Source organism: Eubalaena glacialis, chromosome 2 (assembly GCF_028564815.1).
Source record: "Eubalaena glacialis isolate mEubGla1 chromosome 2, mEubGla1.1.hap2.+ XY, whole genome shotgun sequence".
Lineage (NCBI taxonomy): Eukaryota > Metazoa > Chordata > Mammalia > Artiodactyla > Balaenidae > Eubalaena > Eubalaena glacialis.
This window is the reverse complement of record NC_083717.1, coordinates 64,759,689-64,776,294: the sequence shown is the minus strand read 5'-3', so window position 1 is coordinate 64,776,294 and position 16,606 is coordinate 64,759,689. Positions and strand designations below refer to the sequence as shown.

Here is a 16,606-nt window from a genome sequence, read left to right as displayed (position 1 = left end):
GAGGATAATAATGATAACTCTTTATAGGGATGCTGTGAGGCTTGGGTATATTGCCAGCACTTGTGGAAGCACTCTTCTTGCTTACTTTCTCATCCTTATTGTTGGGGATACAAACGACCTCAAAGGACACTTGACCTGGTGGATGCCTCCATCCTTGAATCCTCCCCAGCCCTTGCTCCCATGACCTGCGCCGTCCCGATTTTCCCTCTTAGCTCCTCTGCCAGCGGATCCTCCTCGGCCCAGGCTTCCAGGACTAGAGGCCGTCAGCTCAGCCTTGGGCACTTTCCTACCGCACAGTGTGCTCCAGGCAGTCTCTCAATCCCGGGGCTTCAGGGACCATCTCTTTGCGGACAAGTTGGGGATGGGTTGGTTGGGGGCGTGTGGAGTTGGTCCGGGGGTATCTGTGAGTGGAAGCTCGGGGCAGAGACGCAGGCAAGAATCTGATGTGAAGTGGTCGTGGAAGCCGTGAAGGTGTGCAAGATTACCCAAGCGGAGAGTGGAAAGGTCTGCTGGGGCCCTGGAGGTGCTCAGGAGTTCAGAGGGGGAGGAAGACAGTTAAGACAGTTCCAGAAGAATGGAAGAGATGAGCTTCGGGAAGGAGGGATGGGCCAATCGAGTTCAAGGAGATGCCCTTGGCTTTGGAGGCTAGGTGGAGCATGAGACCTTGGCCGTGGAGGGGCTGCCCATCAGCAGAGCGGTGAGGGCGAGGACAGAGGCAGAGGAGCCCAGGTGAGGGGCCTCAGCTCAGTGGCCTCGATCTTCTGAGGCCCCAGAAAGCGGATTACCCTGCAAAGCCCCTCGAGCTGACTTTCCAAATCCCCAGTAGTGCTTCTCTGTCACAGGGAGGGTTAGCCCCACTTACATAAGGGCGCTGCACCACCCCCTCTGTCCCCTTAACTCCATGATTCCTTCCAGAAGTTTCACACTGTCCCTCCTCTCCCTCAGGCTCTAAGGCTGGGCCAAGCCCTGCCCCAGGCTCACCCAGAGGTGAGCCCAGTTCCACTGAGGATGCGTGGTCCCCTCCAGACCAACATGGGGCTTTCTGCTGCAGCCTGGGCATGGGGTGGGAATGGGGATGGGGGCCAAGGAGCCGGGAAAGGAACGGCTGTTTGCTGAGGATTCCTCTGGGATCTTCTCCACAACCCTGAGAAGCAATCAGAATAACAGCCCCCATCGTTTATTACATGCCTACTAAGTGCCAGACCCTGGCACGCTTTGAGAATCATCTGACAGCTTCCCCAGCTACCCTACAAGGCAGGTACTTCTTCTGTCACCCCTTTTTACTGGAGACTGGAGCTCAGACAGGTTAAATCTCTTGCTCAGGGATGCGTGGCTGGCTGTGAGGGAGCAGGGATTTGAACTTGGGTCTGTCTCGGCTGTCTCCACCCACCCTCGGGGTCAAAGGAAAGACAAACGCCTCCTCCTGCCTCCCCACCTCAGAACCGTCACTGGGTTCAAGCTGGGAAGACTGGATCTGGGGACGCTGAGGGACCAGGCTGCCTGGGACTGTGAGGACAAGTCAGGGAAGGGCCGGGCGGCCGCCTGAGAGCCCGCAACCAAGCTCAGGGGCTGCGTCCTCACCCACTCCGGTCCCACAGGAGACCCTCCACGTGGGGCCCAGACCCCACCTGCAAGCCGGCCTCAGACCCTACATTGGACCCATTTCCACGTGTGACGGGAGCTGCCTCTGTGCTGGGCGTCTGGGGGCTGCTAGCCTTCCAGGAGTGCCCAGACCCTCAAATCCTGGGCCCCAAGCCGTCCCTTATAAAGGGATTAGGTGAGAAGCACCGGGGCAGAGAGCAGTACCCGCAGTGAGCACCTTGTGTGTGCAGCCACACAGAGACACACACACACCTCGGCCACACACTTGTCCCCAGACCCCTACGGTCCTGGGGCCAGTGGAGTCCACACCTCCCTTCACGACTGGATCAGCTTGAGAGCACAGGGACCCGGAGACACTGAGCAGCCTGGGAGCCGGTGCGGGCGCAGCAGGCCCGACCGGCTCCCGGGGGCACCTTGGTAATGCTGCAGGTGTGGCTGGTTGATCCCCTGTGGAGACAGTAAAGATTAAGAGGATCATAAGCTGCATCCAGCGCTGCCCTGGGAGAAATCTCCCCAAGCCGGAGCCGCTGCTCTGAGGGGAAGTTAGGGCAGCTCCTGAGTTTAGACAGAGGGGCCAGGAGGCAGGAGCACAGAGAGGAGAGACAAGGAGACAGAGACAGAGGGAGAAGTAGAGATAGACAAGAGACAGGGGCACAGACAGAGAGACAGAGGATCAGAGAGGGAGGCAGAGGCTGGGCCCAGCTCAGCGATCCTGAGGCCTCTCTTAGGCAGGAAGGCAGAGGCTGCCCTGGGACCAGCCAGGACCAGGCCGACAGCGCCCATGAGCTCCAACATGGCTGCAGCGGCGCCGGCAGCTGTGCCTGCCTCCAGGAAGGAGTCTCCAGGCAGGTGGGGCCTGGGGGAGGAGCTGACAGGTATGGCTTTCCTGGACATAGTAGGGTCTGGACCCTTGGAGAGTGGAGTGTGGGTCAGAGGTTTGCAGGGACCGTGAAAGGAGCCGGAGCGACTCAGACCGAGCCCCAAGGACTGTGGGCAAGTGTGAGGGAACCTGCTGGCAAACCCAGAATCCTAGAAACATGGGGATCAGACAGGACAGCTGAGTGGATGGGGGAGGAAAGGAGAGAGAAGGGCCCTCAGGGGGTGGGAGCAGAGGTCCGTAGCAGTGGTGCCAAGATTGCTTTTGTGCGTGAGGGAGCCTGAAGCCACCTGCAGAGAGAGGGAGCGGGAGGTGGGGCAGAGAGTGTCCTCTTGTTGAGAACTGGTCATGGCGAGAGAAGGCGGAGGAGGAGGGCTGAGGGGGTGTGATAAGCGAGACACTTTTCCAGATGGGAGAGACACCGGCGCATCTAAAGGCGGGTGCACAGGAACCTGAGGACGAGGAAGCAAGGAGGGCGTAGGGGTCCCTGAGGAGGCGGGAGGGGTATGTGACCAGCCCTGCCCAGTCCCCACCCAGCCCGGCTGCCCCTCAGGCGCAGGGCCCTCGCTCCAGTGCCGCGTGTGCGGGGACAGCAGCAGCGGGAAGCACTACGGCATCTACGCCTGCAACGGCTGCAGCGGCTTCTTCAAGAGGAGCGTGAGGCGGCGGCTCATCTACAGGTGACGCAGGGCAGGGCCCGCCGCCCTCCAGCCCCCGAAGGTGCTTGGGAGGGATGGAGGATGGTCAGGGAAGAAGGAGCTGCGGCAAACATGTCCGAAACCCACGGCCCAGGGCCTGGGCGGGACCCTGACTCCCCGGGGGTTCCCCTCCGCCCACAGGTGCCAGGTGGGGGCAGGGATGTGCCCGGTGGACAAGGCCCACCGCAACCAGTGCCAGGCCTGCCGGCTGAAGAAGTGCTTGCAGGCGGGCATGAACCAGGACGGTGAGTCGGGAGACCAGCCGGAGACGCGTGGCAGAAGAGAAGGGGGCGTGTGACCCGCGGGGCGTCCTGACCCTCCCTGTCTCCCCAGCCGTGCAGAATGAGCGCCAGCCACGAAGCACCGCCCAGGTCCGAATGGACCGCGTGGAGTCAGACACGGAGCCCTGGCTGGAGCCCCTGGCGGCTCCCCCGACCCCAGCAGAGCCCAGCCCGCGGGGCCCTACACCGGTGTCTGCAGCCAGAGCCCTGGGGCCCCGGGCCCTCACACCTCCAGGCCACCACCACTTCATGGCCAGCCTGATAACGGCCGAAACCTGCGCTAAGCTGGAGCCAGAGGATGGTAAGTGGAAGGATGGCTGAGCTCCCGGGCCCTGCCTTCATCCCACACCCGGGCCCCTGAGAAGCCCCTGCCGCCTACCTCGGAGCGGCAGCTGATGCACAGCCTCCTCCAACAGCCGATGAGAATATTGATGTCACCAGCAATGACCCCGAGTTCCCCTCGTCCCCATACTCCTCCTCCTCCCCCTGTGGCCTGGACAGCATCCATGAGACGTCGGCTCGCCTCCTCTTCATGGCTGTCAAGTGGGCCAAGAACCTGCCCGTGTTCTCCAACCTGCCCTTCCGGGATCAGGTATACCCGTCAGGGGGCCCACAAGAGTCCGCCGGGCTGGGGGCGCATACCTCCTTGTGCAGGTGATGATTGGCGGTGCACGCGGCTTGGGGATGGTGACGGTCGGGGACACCCACGCCTCAGAGTCAGTGATGGTCAGGGACACCAGTCTCAGGGACGTGACTGCTGGAGGTGCTACAACTCTGGGCAGCGATGATGGTCGGGGTCATCACCCAGGGGTAAGTGATGGCCAGGGACACACGGGGACCAGGGATTTGAAGACAGTGCCTGTGCCCCTCTGGGTCTTCTTTCCTCCCAGACAAGCCCTCAGGCCCTACAGATGCTCTGTATGTCACAGGGTGGTCTGCACACCCTAAACAGCATCAGTGGGCAAACCTGGGCTCCCTTGGAACACAAATGCCCCTGACTTCAGGGCTTGCATTTCAGCCCTGCCTCTTCTCCACTAGGACACCCCTCTGGGCTTCTCATGAGCAAGGGGACCTGTCATGACAAATCCAGGAAAAGAGGCACACTGAGAGTCTGAGTCCATAGCCAGTGGTTTGGATGAAGCAGCTCAGAAGCCAGGCTGAGTCAGCTGAGGATGCCTAACTTAGGATGCTGGTGGGGAGTCCCTGAGGCTGCCCAGCTTCTCACAGCTCCAGGATTTCCTATGTATTCCACTTGCAGCTTTGGATGGAGCCCACAGAGTATCTTGCAGCTGAGGCATCTGGGCCAGATGGTGCCAAGTCCCAGAGCCCTGGACCCCTGGTTGATGTCAGGCAGAGGTCAGAATGTTCTGGGCACCCGGGACCAGCCCTTCGTTTCCTAGGACACCCGAGAAGGTGGCAGAGGTTCCAGGCTGAGCCAGAGGAGCTGTGTATCAGTCATAACGCTCGCCCTCTCTCTGGGCACAGGTGATCCTGCTGGAAGAGGCATGGAGTGAACTCTTCCTCCTTGGAGCCATCCAGTGGTCTCTGCCCCTGGACAGCTGCCCACTGCTGGCCCCGCCTGGGGCCTCTGCTGGTGGCAGCTCTCAGGGCCGGCTGGCACTGGCCAGTGCGGAGACTCGAATCCTGCAGGAAACCATTTCAAGGTTCCGGGCACTGGCGGTGGACCCCACGGAGTTCGCCTGCATGAAGGCCCTGGTCCTCTTCAAACCAGGTAGCTGAGTCTTTGCCCAAGGCTTAGAGGAGAGTGGTTGGGGATGAAGAAGGGGAATTCTGGCGACTTCCTTCTGCCTCTCACTTTCCCTCCATGGCCCCACATAGACGCAGATGTGTGCAGACTTCTTCCCTGGGGGCAGGAGGGGATGGATGGCTGCGGGGCTGGGCTCACGCCTCCTGAGGCCCTGGCTGACTGTGAGGGGGGCGGAGGGGCTGAGAGAGAAGCTCACTGTTGCTGCTTCTCTCCAGAAACACGGGGCCTGAAGGATCCTGAACATGTGGAGGCCTTGCAGGACCAGTCCCAGGTGATGCTGAGCCAGCACAGCAAGGCCCACCACCCCAGCCAGCCTGTGAGGTGACCCGCGCACGTGCCTACCTGCCCATCTCTCCCTTCGTCTCGCCACCCCCCTGCCCACCTCTCTGGCACCAACTCAGGGCTGCACTGTTTAGATGGCACAAGGGTCTCAGTACAACCAGCCCATGGCCGACACCTACTGAGTGCCAGGCACAGCACCAGGCCCAGGCGTAGGGACCAAAATGTGCATAAGGCAAACTTGCTGTCTCCTAGGGGTGCCCAGCACAGTGACCACACTGCAGTTGAGGGCTGGTCTTGAGGGCTGCATGTGTCTGCAGGAGACAGAGACCCACTGGGAGATGGGGTGCCAAGCAGAGCTGGAGGCAGGGCTGGACTTGGAGGAAGGATAAGGTCTACAAGGAGAGAAATCATCATTCACCAAGAGGGGGAGAGAGAGAGAGAGGCGAGTATGCTTATGTTCTTAGGTCAGGAGCCCAGTTTGGAAGGTATAAGAGATCGCTGTCACTGAGAAGGTGGGGGACTAAGCCAGAATGGCTCTCTGGCATCAGCCTGTTCAGGCCAGCCAAAGGCCAAATCTGATTTGCTAGGCAGAGAGGAGCCACTGCAGGCTTTTGAGCAGGAGAGTGCTGTACACAGAGCTGGGCTTCATGCAGGGGCGTGGCAGTGAGTACAGAGCATCCAACCAGGGAGGGAAGCAGACATTGCCATCATCCAGGGGAGCCGTGGAGTTCTGCTCTTTGGGAGTGGAAAGGCAATGACAGATGCGGGAGCCACTGGGAGTTGAGATGGGTCAGACTTGGCACTTGAGTGGATATAAGGAACGAGGGGAAGAAGAGCTATTTGGGAGACAAGGTAGTCAAGAAATAAAAAGGAAAGTCAGGAGGAAAAGAGTTTTGAGGGAACATGAGGCCTGTTGGAGGTGCAGCGGGACATCTGACAGGGATGCATTTGCGCAAGCCATGTGCATGGACAGTAGCCCTGCCCTGGCTGGGTTTGGAGGACAGTGGCTGCCAGCTGAGACTGTGGCTGCAGGGATAGTGGGGCAGGAGCCAGTGCTCTGGGATTGCCCGGCTCGCCCCGGCACCAGCAGATCCAACGGAGCCTCAGCAAGACTGGACCACTTGGACTCCAGGCACCTATTGGCTATTTTAGATCATATTTTCTGCATTCTCTTGGGCCCCCAGCAGTTCTCTCTGAAGAAGTAAGCTAACACGGGCACCCTCGAATCCCCTGTAATCTGAGAAATGATCAAAAGAGGAGGTAATTTTCTTTTAGAAAGAGTGAAAGGTACAAGGACTATACCCATCACACAGAAAGATTTCTGCTATTGGTGAGCATAGGTAGAACGTGTCCCTAAGGCTCAACACAGCACCCTAAGAACAGTCATCACAGACATTCAGGCACCAGCGGCCCTCCTTCACCAGGTTTCTGTTGGGCTCAGCTCCCAGAGATGTCTGGGCATACTGGTTTTGTGTCAAATTTCAAAATTCTGATTAACATTTCCTTTGCCACTCCTATTGGAGTTGGTTCAGTATCAACTACAGACAGAAACTGAGTGCTGAACAAGTGATTTGGGTTCTCTAAGCCAGCATATTTCAGTTTTTAAAAACTGCAACACCCAGGAAGAAATGCAATTTCCATCATAACCCAATAACACACAGACCCTGAGACAAAGTTCCCCCAAATAATATCTGCCCTTACTTTGAATGATTTACTCTGATATTTCTGTTTATTTAAATTGTTTATTGTTTAAAAAGGCTGGTTGTGACCCACTTCCGGCAGTTTGAAAAACAATTTCTCTACTTGGCTTTATAGTTACTCCTTCCTGACACTCCTTAGATCAGAAAAGCAGAAGAAGGGAGGGGTGCACGACTGCTCAGTGCCACCAGATTGGCTCTTACAAGAGAAAGAAAGCCCTTGGTTTGGCAAAACAAGTTCAGTAGGTCATTGGGAGGTGGGAAGGCTTCCCGTAGACCTCCGTGGTAGAAGCTGAGCTTGGAGCTGCCCCACTTTGATGTGGCCTCCTTGACATTGGGCACTGACCCCAGCTGTCAGTCCTCCCATCCAAGGAGGGTCTAATGTCCCTCCCCATCTCTTGGGGCTTCACCATCCACCTTCTCTGTACTGGGGACCCCTGCCTTGGCAAATGGTTCTTATTTAAAACTACAGTGACTCCTTTTCTGGATGAGTATCTCAGCCACAAAAATTAAGTTTCGATTGCAGAACATTTTCACTAATGGCTAGCTACTCTATCATCCTAGGTGGCTTACAGAGGGGAATTTATATATATATATATATATATATATATATATATTTTTTTTTTTTTTTGGCCATGCCACGCCTTGTGGGATCTTAGTTCCCCAACCAGGGATTGAACCCAGGCCCCATGAGTGAAAGCGCCAAGCCCTAACCACCTGACCAACAGGAAATTCCCAGGAATTTATATTCTTATTCAAATATATGTGGTATTAATCATCATGTAATTATAATCATTATATTCAATTAATAATATATTCACATGTACTATTAATATAAATAACTTCTCACTTTATAATCTTTACACATAATAAACGATATTTATTCACTATTTTCATCACACTCCTCAACTAAAGATTGGAGGAGGGCCACAGTGTGTCAAGGGTAGGTGAATGGGGCCTTTCCTCTAAACTCCTCCTCACTCGCCCTGGGCACCAGTCATCCCTCCTCTCCTTCCCCCTCCGCCTCTCCTGTGATGGCACCATCCCTGGGACTCGGGCTCAGAAGCTGGTAAACTGACGGTGTCCTCTATGCTGTTCAGGTTTGGGAAACTGCTCCTGCTCCTCTCGGCTTTGAGGTGTATCACTTCCGAACGTGTTGAGCTCCTCTTTTTCCGCAAGACCATAGGGAACACTCCAATGGAGAAGCTCCTTTGTGATATGTTCAAAAACTAGTGGAGGTGGAAATAAAATGGGTGCAACCACTTTGGAAAGCAATCTACTGAAGCTAAACATCTGCCTGCCCTTTGATTCGGCAATTGCACTCGTAGGTATGTGGACCTAGCAGAAATGGCCACCAAAAGATAGGACAAGAATGTTCGTATAAAGGAGGCAAGCATATACAGTGGAGAAAAGACAGCCTCTTCAATAAGTGGTGCTGGGAAAATTGGACAGGTACATGTAAAAGTATGAAATTAGAACACTCCCTGACACCATACACAAAAATAAACTCAAAATGGATTAAAGACCTAAGTGTAAGGCCAGACACTATCAAACTCTTAGAGGAAAACATAGGCAGAACACTGTATGACATAAGTCACAGCAAGATCCTTTTTGACCCAGGTCCTAGAGAAATGGAAATAAAAACACAAATAAACAAATGGGACCTAATGAAACTTAAAAGCTTTTGCACAGCAAAGGAAACCATAAACAAGACCAAAAGACAACCCTCAGAATGGGAGAAAATATTTGCAAATGAAGCAACGGACAAAGGATTAATCTCCAAGATTTACAAGCAGCTCATGCAGCTCAATAACAAAAAAACAAACAACCCAATCCAAAAATGGGCAGAAGACCTAAATAGACATTTCTCCAAAGAAGAGATACAGATTGCCAACAGACACATGAAAGAATGCTCAACATCTTTAATCATTAGAGAAATGCAAATCAAAACTACAATGAGGTATCATCTCACACCGGTCAGAATGGCCATCATCAAAAAATCTAGAAACAATAAATGCTGGAGAGGGTGTGGAGAAAAGGGAACACTCTTGCACTGTTGGTGGGAATGTAAATTGATACAGCCACTATGGAGAACAGTATGGAGGTTCCTTAAAAAACTAAAAATAGAACTACCATATGACCCAGCAATCCCACTACTGGGCATATACCCTGAGAAAACCATAATTCAGAAAGAGTCATGTACCAAAATATTCATTGCAGCTCTGTTTACAATAGCCAGGACATGGAAGCAACCTAGGTGTCCATCATCGGATGAATGGATAAAGAAGATGTGGCACATATATACAATGGAATATTACTCAGCCATAAAAAGAAATGAAATGGAGGTGTTTGTAATGAGGTGGATGGAGTTAGAGTCTGTCATACAGAGTGAAGTAAGTCAGAAAGAGAAAAACAAATACAGTATGCTAACACATATATATGGAATCTAAGGGGGAAAAAAAAAAAAAAAGAGGTCATGAAGAACCTAGTGGCAAGATGGGAATAAAGACACAGACCTACTAGAGAATGGACTTGAGGATATGGGGAGGGGGAGGGGTGAGATGTGACAGGGTGAGAGAGTGTCATGGACATATATACACTACCAAATGTAAAACAGATAACTAGTGGGAAGCAGCCGCATAGCACAGGGAGATCAGCTCGGTGCTTTGTGACCACCTAGAGGGGTGGGATAGGGAGGGTGGGAGGGAGGGAGATGCAAGAGGGAAGAGATATGGCAACATATGTATATGTGTAACTGATTCACTTTGTTGTAAAGCAGAAGCTAGCACACCATTGTAAAGCAATTATACTTCAATAAAGATGTTTAAAAAAAAAAAAAGAATGTTCGTGGCAGCTTTTTTCATAATAGCTCCAAACTGTACAATGACAATAGGCTGGATTAATAAATTGTGGTACATTCATATAATGGAAAACAGCAATAAAAAGGAATGAACCATCAATATTATGTGGCAACATGGATAAATTTCACAGATGTAAATGCTGAACAAAAGCATCCAGGCACCAGTTCTGCTTATACAAAGTTCAAGAACAGGCAAGACTAACCAATGGTGGTAGAAGTTGGAATAGTGGTTACCTCCGCGGCAGGGGGTGGGGTTGATTGGAAAGGGGCCTGAGGGAGCCTTCTGATGTGCGAGAAATGTTCTTTATTTTGATCCGGGTGGTGGTTTCATAAATGTATCCATTCATAAAAATTAATTGAGCCATGCACTTAAGATTTGTGCAATTTACTGTATTGTTAGACCTCAAAAAAAAAAAAACTGAAAAAACAAAAACAGGAAGACGATGTGGCCAAGGCTCTCCCTTTGAAGACGCTGAAAGCGTGAGTACGGGGTCTCGAATTCCACCTGGTTGCCACTCCGGGTCGTAGTCCAGGTGCCATGAAGCCAAGCCCAGTGAAAAACCTCCCAGAGGATTCAACAACCCAGCTTCTCTCTAGATGGCATCCCACCACCCCACGGCTTCTCCCCATCTTTCTCTTCCTCATCCTTCCTCACCTCTCCGTAAACAAAGGTGAGCTCCATGCAACTCAACAGAAGGCAGCCACAGGCACTTTTTGTGAAGGGGAATCTCCATCACTTCTTTTTTTTTTAAAATAAATTTATTTATTTTATTTATTTAATTTTGGCTGCGTTGGGTCTTCATTGCTGCGCGAGGGCTTTCTCTAGTTGTGGCGAGCGGGGGTTACTATTCATTGCGGTGCGCAGGCATCTCATTGCGGCGGCTTCTCTGGTTATGGAGCAGGAGCTCTAGGTGTGTGGGCTTCAACTTCAGTAGTTGTGGCACGCAGGCTCAGTAGTTGTGGCGCAAGGGCTTAGTTGCTCCACGGCACATGGGATCTTCCTGAACCAGGGATCGAACCCCTATCCCCTGCATTGGCAGGCGGATTCTTAACCACTGCGCCACCAGGGAAGTCCCTCCATCACTTTTTTTTAAAATTTATTTATTTCATTTATTTTATTTTTGGCTGCATTGGGTCTTCACTGCTGCGCTCGGGCTTTCTCTAGTTGCGGCGAGCAGGGGCTACTCTTCGTTGCGGTGCGCGGGCTTCTCATCGCGGTGGCGTCTCTTGTTGAGGAGCACGGGCTCTAGGTGCGCAGGCTTCAGTAGTTGTGGCATGTGGGCCCCGTAGTTGTGGCTCGCGGGCTGTAGAGCGCAGGCTCAGTAGTTGTGGCACATGGCCTTAGTTGCTCCACAGCATGTGGGATCTTCCTAAACCAGGGCTTGAACCCGTGTCCCCTGCATTGGCAGGCGGATTCTTAACCACTGCGCCACCAGGGAAGCCCCCCACCCCCGCATCACTTCTTAATTCCTTATGGAAAGATGAAGTTCAGACAAACCTCTTCCTTTTCAAAGACAGATCCAGAAGACCTAGAAAATAATAATTAAAAAAATATTAACGTATCTTAGGCACTTTGATACACCAGGCAGTGAACTGAGCACTGAATGTGTATTGTTATTTAACCCTCAGATTAATCTGGCAGGGGGACCAGTCATCCCATTTATAGTTGAAAAAAGCTGAGGCTCAGAGAGGATGCAAACCTTGGTATGACTCTGCTTAACCCCGGCAATGTCTCCCCACCTTGCCCCTCCGCCCCTGCAATCAGCAGAACAATTCCGTTGCATTTTCTGCCTTCAAAGAAGAAATGCTTAAAGCCAAGAAGAAAAAGGTCATGTGAGAAATCTGTGAAATCCTAGGGGTTCCCTGCCCTTTGGCCTGTGTATGAATTCTCCTAGTTATCCAGAGATGTCTGGCCTTGATGGAGGAAGGATGGTTCAGAACACTCTGCTCTGGAAATGACAATAGCTAGAATGGTGCCCAGAGAAGAAAGAGTATGGCAAATACTGCCCAGCTTAGGCCCTTCCCACCAAAGCACTCAAACTATTCAAGACCCTTGATCTTCTAAAAGCATGAGACTTGCCTCAGTTATTTGGGTCATTTAATGTCTATAATGCCATTATACTCTCCAATTCCCTATCCAAAGTTTTATCCGTAAGGTTTAAAGGCCTGAAGTCTTTAAACGTATAGAAAGCCTGAGCAAAGGCATGCTAGCAAGAATCATGGTTGAAATTTGAGCAAATAGGCCCTGAACATTATCCTGCGGTCTTGCTTTGGGGAACATAAGGCTGCAAAGGCAGCCTGTTGAAGTTCACAGGCTAGTCTCTGGGATGTGTGAGCACAGCAATTCTACATTGAGAAAGAGATTGGGATCTTCAGGAAGAAGTCTTGGAGAATTAGAGGAGGTACATAAGCTGAATTATCTGCTGCCAACCTGGCATCCATATCCCAACCCCCGCCCCACCCCTCTTAAGGTCTTGTCTTCATTGCAGAGATGCCAGGAAGTACATTTCCCAGGATCCCCTTCCCCTATGGTTTGCTAATGGAAGGGAGGCACTCACGTGAGATTTGTAAAGTAAATGAGGAGCCATTATTCTCTGGAGGCAGTTGCAGCCATGTGTGTGGGAACACGGAGATTTCACAGCAGCCTTCTTTAGAGTTGCAGGAGCTTCCAGGCAAGCTCTTGAGAACTTCAGAACTTTTGGTTCAGATCTGCTGGCTTTCTAGACCATCTGTGGGAGCTTTCTCTCATCTGTTTCCCCAGTTCTTCCAAAGTTTATGTTAAGCCCCTTATACCTGTATTAAGTCCTTCACACCTGAAATATACTAAGTGGCCTCTGTTTTCCTAATACAATACAGCTCTCAGTTGATCCCAAGATTTATTCAACCTTTTGCTGTAAATTGGCCCCATGAAATTCAAATGGGTTTCAGCTCTGTTTCACTGCACTTAGGGCTCTTGCTAGGGGAGGGGATACTACGAAAACTCCTTTCAGCCCTCAATGCCAGAAATGTCTCTGGCTATGAAACACACAGAGGAAGACCCTGTGGGACTATCTGGGCCTTTCTTTTCAACTGCAGTTTTCAGATTTGTGAGACACTTCTCCTCCTCCACCCTTAAGGGAGTATTTAAAGGTAGGATGAGCAGAGAAAGACTCAAAGATGCCAAGAAGCACCCATTCAAATTAATAAATATAACCTGATAGGGGAACGCAGATATTGTGGATGACTAGTCTCCATCTGGTGGACACCACTGGTTTTCCCCACTAGGATGCAAGCTCCACGGGGGCAGGAGCTTTGTTCAGCAACGTACCTCCACCAGCTAGGACAGTGCCCCGGGTGTGGGTGCTCAGTCAATACTTGTTGGATGGATGGATGAACGGCCACACAGAACTGAGAAGTGACATGCTCCTCGGAGTCCGAGATGACTCACAAGATTCAATAGACGTTACATGTGTCTTATCCATATTCACGGTTATGTCCCTGGCTCTAAGATGCTGTGCTGCTATCCAATCTAGGAGACAGAACAAGTTTTTAAAAAGCAAAGCTCTGGTCTGCATCTCCTTACAGCTTTCTGCTCTTATCTTTATAATAATCAGAAAGGTTTGTTGTGGATTCAGTAATCACAGGGGCAACTTTTAAAAACGGCATTACTAGGTTTTATTTAGCCAATTAAGGAAATCTTAGTCCACTATTTTGTTGTAATGTGAATTTAATGCAAAATGTAAATGTAAACTTGATGTAAAAAGAAATGTGAAGGATGATCTCAGAATTTTAAAAATTGAATAAATTTGACATTAGGGGAAAATTGATCACATTAATTTTTTTTCAGTTCCACCTGAGACTTGGTTTGGCATTTGAGAACCCCTGATCTCATTCAGCCCTCTCATCCAAAATGTAAGTGTGGGCACCTTTTGTTAGGTGCTGAGGATCTAAGAGTCAGCAAGATAGTCTCTTTTCTTGCCTTGGAAAGCTAACATCAAAGTTTTTTGATGCCACAAATACTGGGAGCTGTTGAGAACACAAGACATCTAAGCCAGTTCAAGGGGGAAGAGGACATTTCCAAGTAGAACTACCTTTTTAAAAAAATTTTATTTATTTATTTATGGCTGTGTTGGGTCTTCGTTTCTGTGCGAGGGCTTTCTCTAGTTGCGGAAAGTGGGGGCCACTCTTCATCGCGGTGCGCGGGCCTCTCACTATCGCGGCCTCTCCCGTTGCGGAGCACAGGCTCCAGACGCGCAGGCTCAGTAATTGTGGCTCACGGGCCTAGTTGCTCCGCGGCATGTGGGATCTTCCCAGACCAGGGCTCGAACCCGTGTCCCCTGCATTGGCAGGCAGATTCTCAACCACTGCGCCACCAGGGAGGCCCTAGAACTGCTTTTTACACTGAGACTTGAGAGTCAGTTAAGAGTTATCTGGAGAAGTAAACCTGGGGGAGAGAACACATTCCAGACAGAGGGCAAATGACTTTCCCAAAGTCATGCAGTGCAGGGGCAGAACAAAAAGGATACACTAGGGCCCTCTATCAGCAGCTATTGCTACTTCTTCATGGCCTTTTTGGTGAGGATCCTCAATGTAGATTTACTGCCTTCCCTGCCCACCTACCTCTAAGTTGATTAAATGAAGTCTTGACAGCTTAGCATCCATTACAGAAAACTCACAGCTTGAATCTCACCTTCACTTGAACTCTACTGAGTTCCAATAATTACCACCTCTGTAATTTGAAAATTTGGGGGCTCAGTCCTTTCCTTAAAAAAATATCACTTTAACAAAAATCATTGCTCTTCCTTGGGTTCAGGTTGAAGTGAGTTGGGGTGGGAGCCAGGATGGTCAGAAAACAAACCACACGTATTGCTGCTTCTGGAAGCTTTGTTCTTTAATGAGCCACGGAGTGATCTGCTCATCAAGCTGCTCTTGTGTAGCCATACAGTGCATATTTTGAGTGACACAAACTCTACTTTATACACATGATGTCCCCCTCCCTCCCGCCAAAAAAAGATGAAAAAAAAAAAAAAAAAAGGAAATCACAAAGTGCCTGTTGATTGCATCAGGAATGTAATCATTTCTGTGGGTGAGACAAATCATTCTTCGTATAGAATTATTCTGTTAAACAGTAAAATGATATTATATTTCACAGGATATGTCCTTTTACAATACATAGTCTTTTATAAATTTACACTCAGCATACTTATAAATTACTTTCAATCCATTAAAATAATATAATACTAATCTGTAGTCCACACCTTTCCCTTAGTAAATACAATTACTTGTTCAAAAGGTGCAACTTTTATATGACCTAACAGGGCTGATAAATAGGCATTAAGTATGGATGGAGAGCAAGGTGATAGACCCCTTGGTGGGGCTTTTGAAAAGTTTCAACCAAGAGACCAACAAGACCTAAAAGATCCACCTCCACAATCATTGTTTTGCCCTTTACCACCAAATCAAATGTGGGAGTGGTTCCAGAGAAAAGTGGTTAACAGTATTTTAGGGGCACAGAAAGACAGAGGACTCCCACAAATACGAAGGAATTTTACTACAAGGCTAGAGTGGTTTTGGGGGACAGTGCCAATTGTCACAAAATTATGGGTAGACAAACACATCTGTCAACACAGAATGATGTTGTCCAGCTCCCCACCAAGGGGGAGAAAATAGGGAGACAGAAGGATGAGCAAAGCCGTCTGGACTTTGTTTCTTCTTAAAACTCTGAGCTTTAAACACATCCTGAGAACACTTTCTTCTCTCTGGTTCACCAAAGTGCTTGTGAAAGGTACACATTCATTATAGTTAAAAAACCACGGCCCACAGGCACTAAAGTGGGCCTGCAGAACCTTGCTGGACCTCCTTTTTTCAGCATGCTTCTGGAACCCTCTGTCTTTGACAGTGAAAACAACCCTATTGTTGTTGTGATGGAAGACAAAAGTCTCCACTAACCCCCCAGCAAGGTAAGAGCTGTAGCTGGTTTCCAAAGCATGAGAAGGTGGGGCTCTTGTATCCCACCCCCTAACCTCAGGTCCCTCTACCTCTGCAAGGCTCATACTGAGCTGTATCTCCTTTGTCTTTCAGAAGCCGAGAGTGACAAAATAATTAAAATGGCAGGAAGTATAAAGAACATTACAAACTCAGCATGTCACCTTCCTAAATCCTTCCTGTATTTGCTTCGCTTTGTGATACACAGTGCACACTTCTCTGCTTCCATTACGTTTTCCATGGTAAGGGATACGTCGGCTTTAATTGGGAGAATTAAAAATCCAGGCTGTGTTTGGGGCTGGGAACGTGTGATAAGAAGAGAATGCTCTGCATTTTAGAGTATGGGCTTCAAATGAGGGGCTGCCCCACTGCTGCCATGCAGGGATTTCCTTTGAGGCATTTGAGATCAAAGAAAATGAGCAGAGAGGCAATAGGAAACACAAATTTGACACATACTAAGGTTAAATATCTCAATCATAAGTGATTGTAATACAGCAGCGGTCCCCAACCTTTTTGGCACCAGGGACTGGTTTCGTGGGAGACAATTTTTCCACGGACAGGGGGCGGGGGGGGGGGA

The 16,606-nt window shown here is 50.4% G+C and overlaps 1 protein-coding gene across 1 annotated transcript; it reads left to right on the top strand.

Moving 5' to 3' along the window:
* Positions 1-2,349: 2,349 nt before the first annotated feature.
* On the top strand, positions 2,350-8,438 carry NR2E3 (nuclear receptor subfamily 2 group E member 3). The gene is made up of 8 exons (XM_061181948.1): positions 2,350-2,477; positions 3,033-3,159; positions 3,319-3,422; positions 3,511-3,759; positions 3,875-4,050; positions 4,944-5,190; positions 5,442-5,547; positions 8,306-8,438. The coding sequence occupies exons 1-8, from the start codon at positions 2,384-2,386 to the stop codon at positions 8,436-8,438; spliced, it is 1,236 nt and encodes a 411-aa protein (XP_061037931.1). The 5' UTR covers positions 2,350-2,383.
* The last annotated feature ends 8,168 nt before the right edge of the window (positions 8,439-16,606 follow it).

Excerpts from the sequence above, each read along its gene's own strand:
- NR2E3 (XM_061181948.1), top strand. The coding sequence starts at position 2,384 with ATGAGCTCCAACATGGCTGCAGCGGCGCCGGCAGCTGTGCCTGCCTCC. Across the intron at positions 3,760-3,874 it reads TAAGCTGGAGCCAGAGGATG|CCGATGAGAATATTGATGTC; the intron begins GTAAGTGGAAGG and ends CTCCTCCAACAG. Across the intron at positions 4,051-4,943 it reads ACCTGCCCTTCCGGGATCAG|GTGATCCTGCTGGAAGAGGC; the intron begins GTATACCCGTCA and ends CTCTGGGCACAG.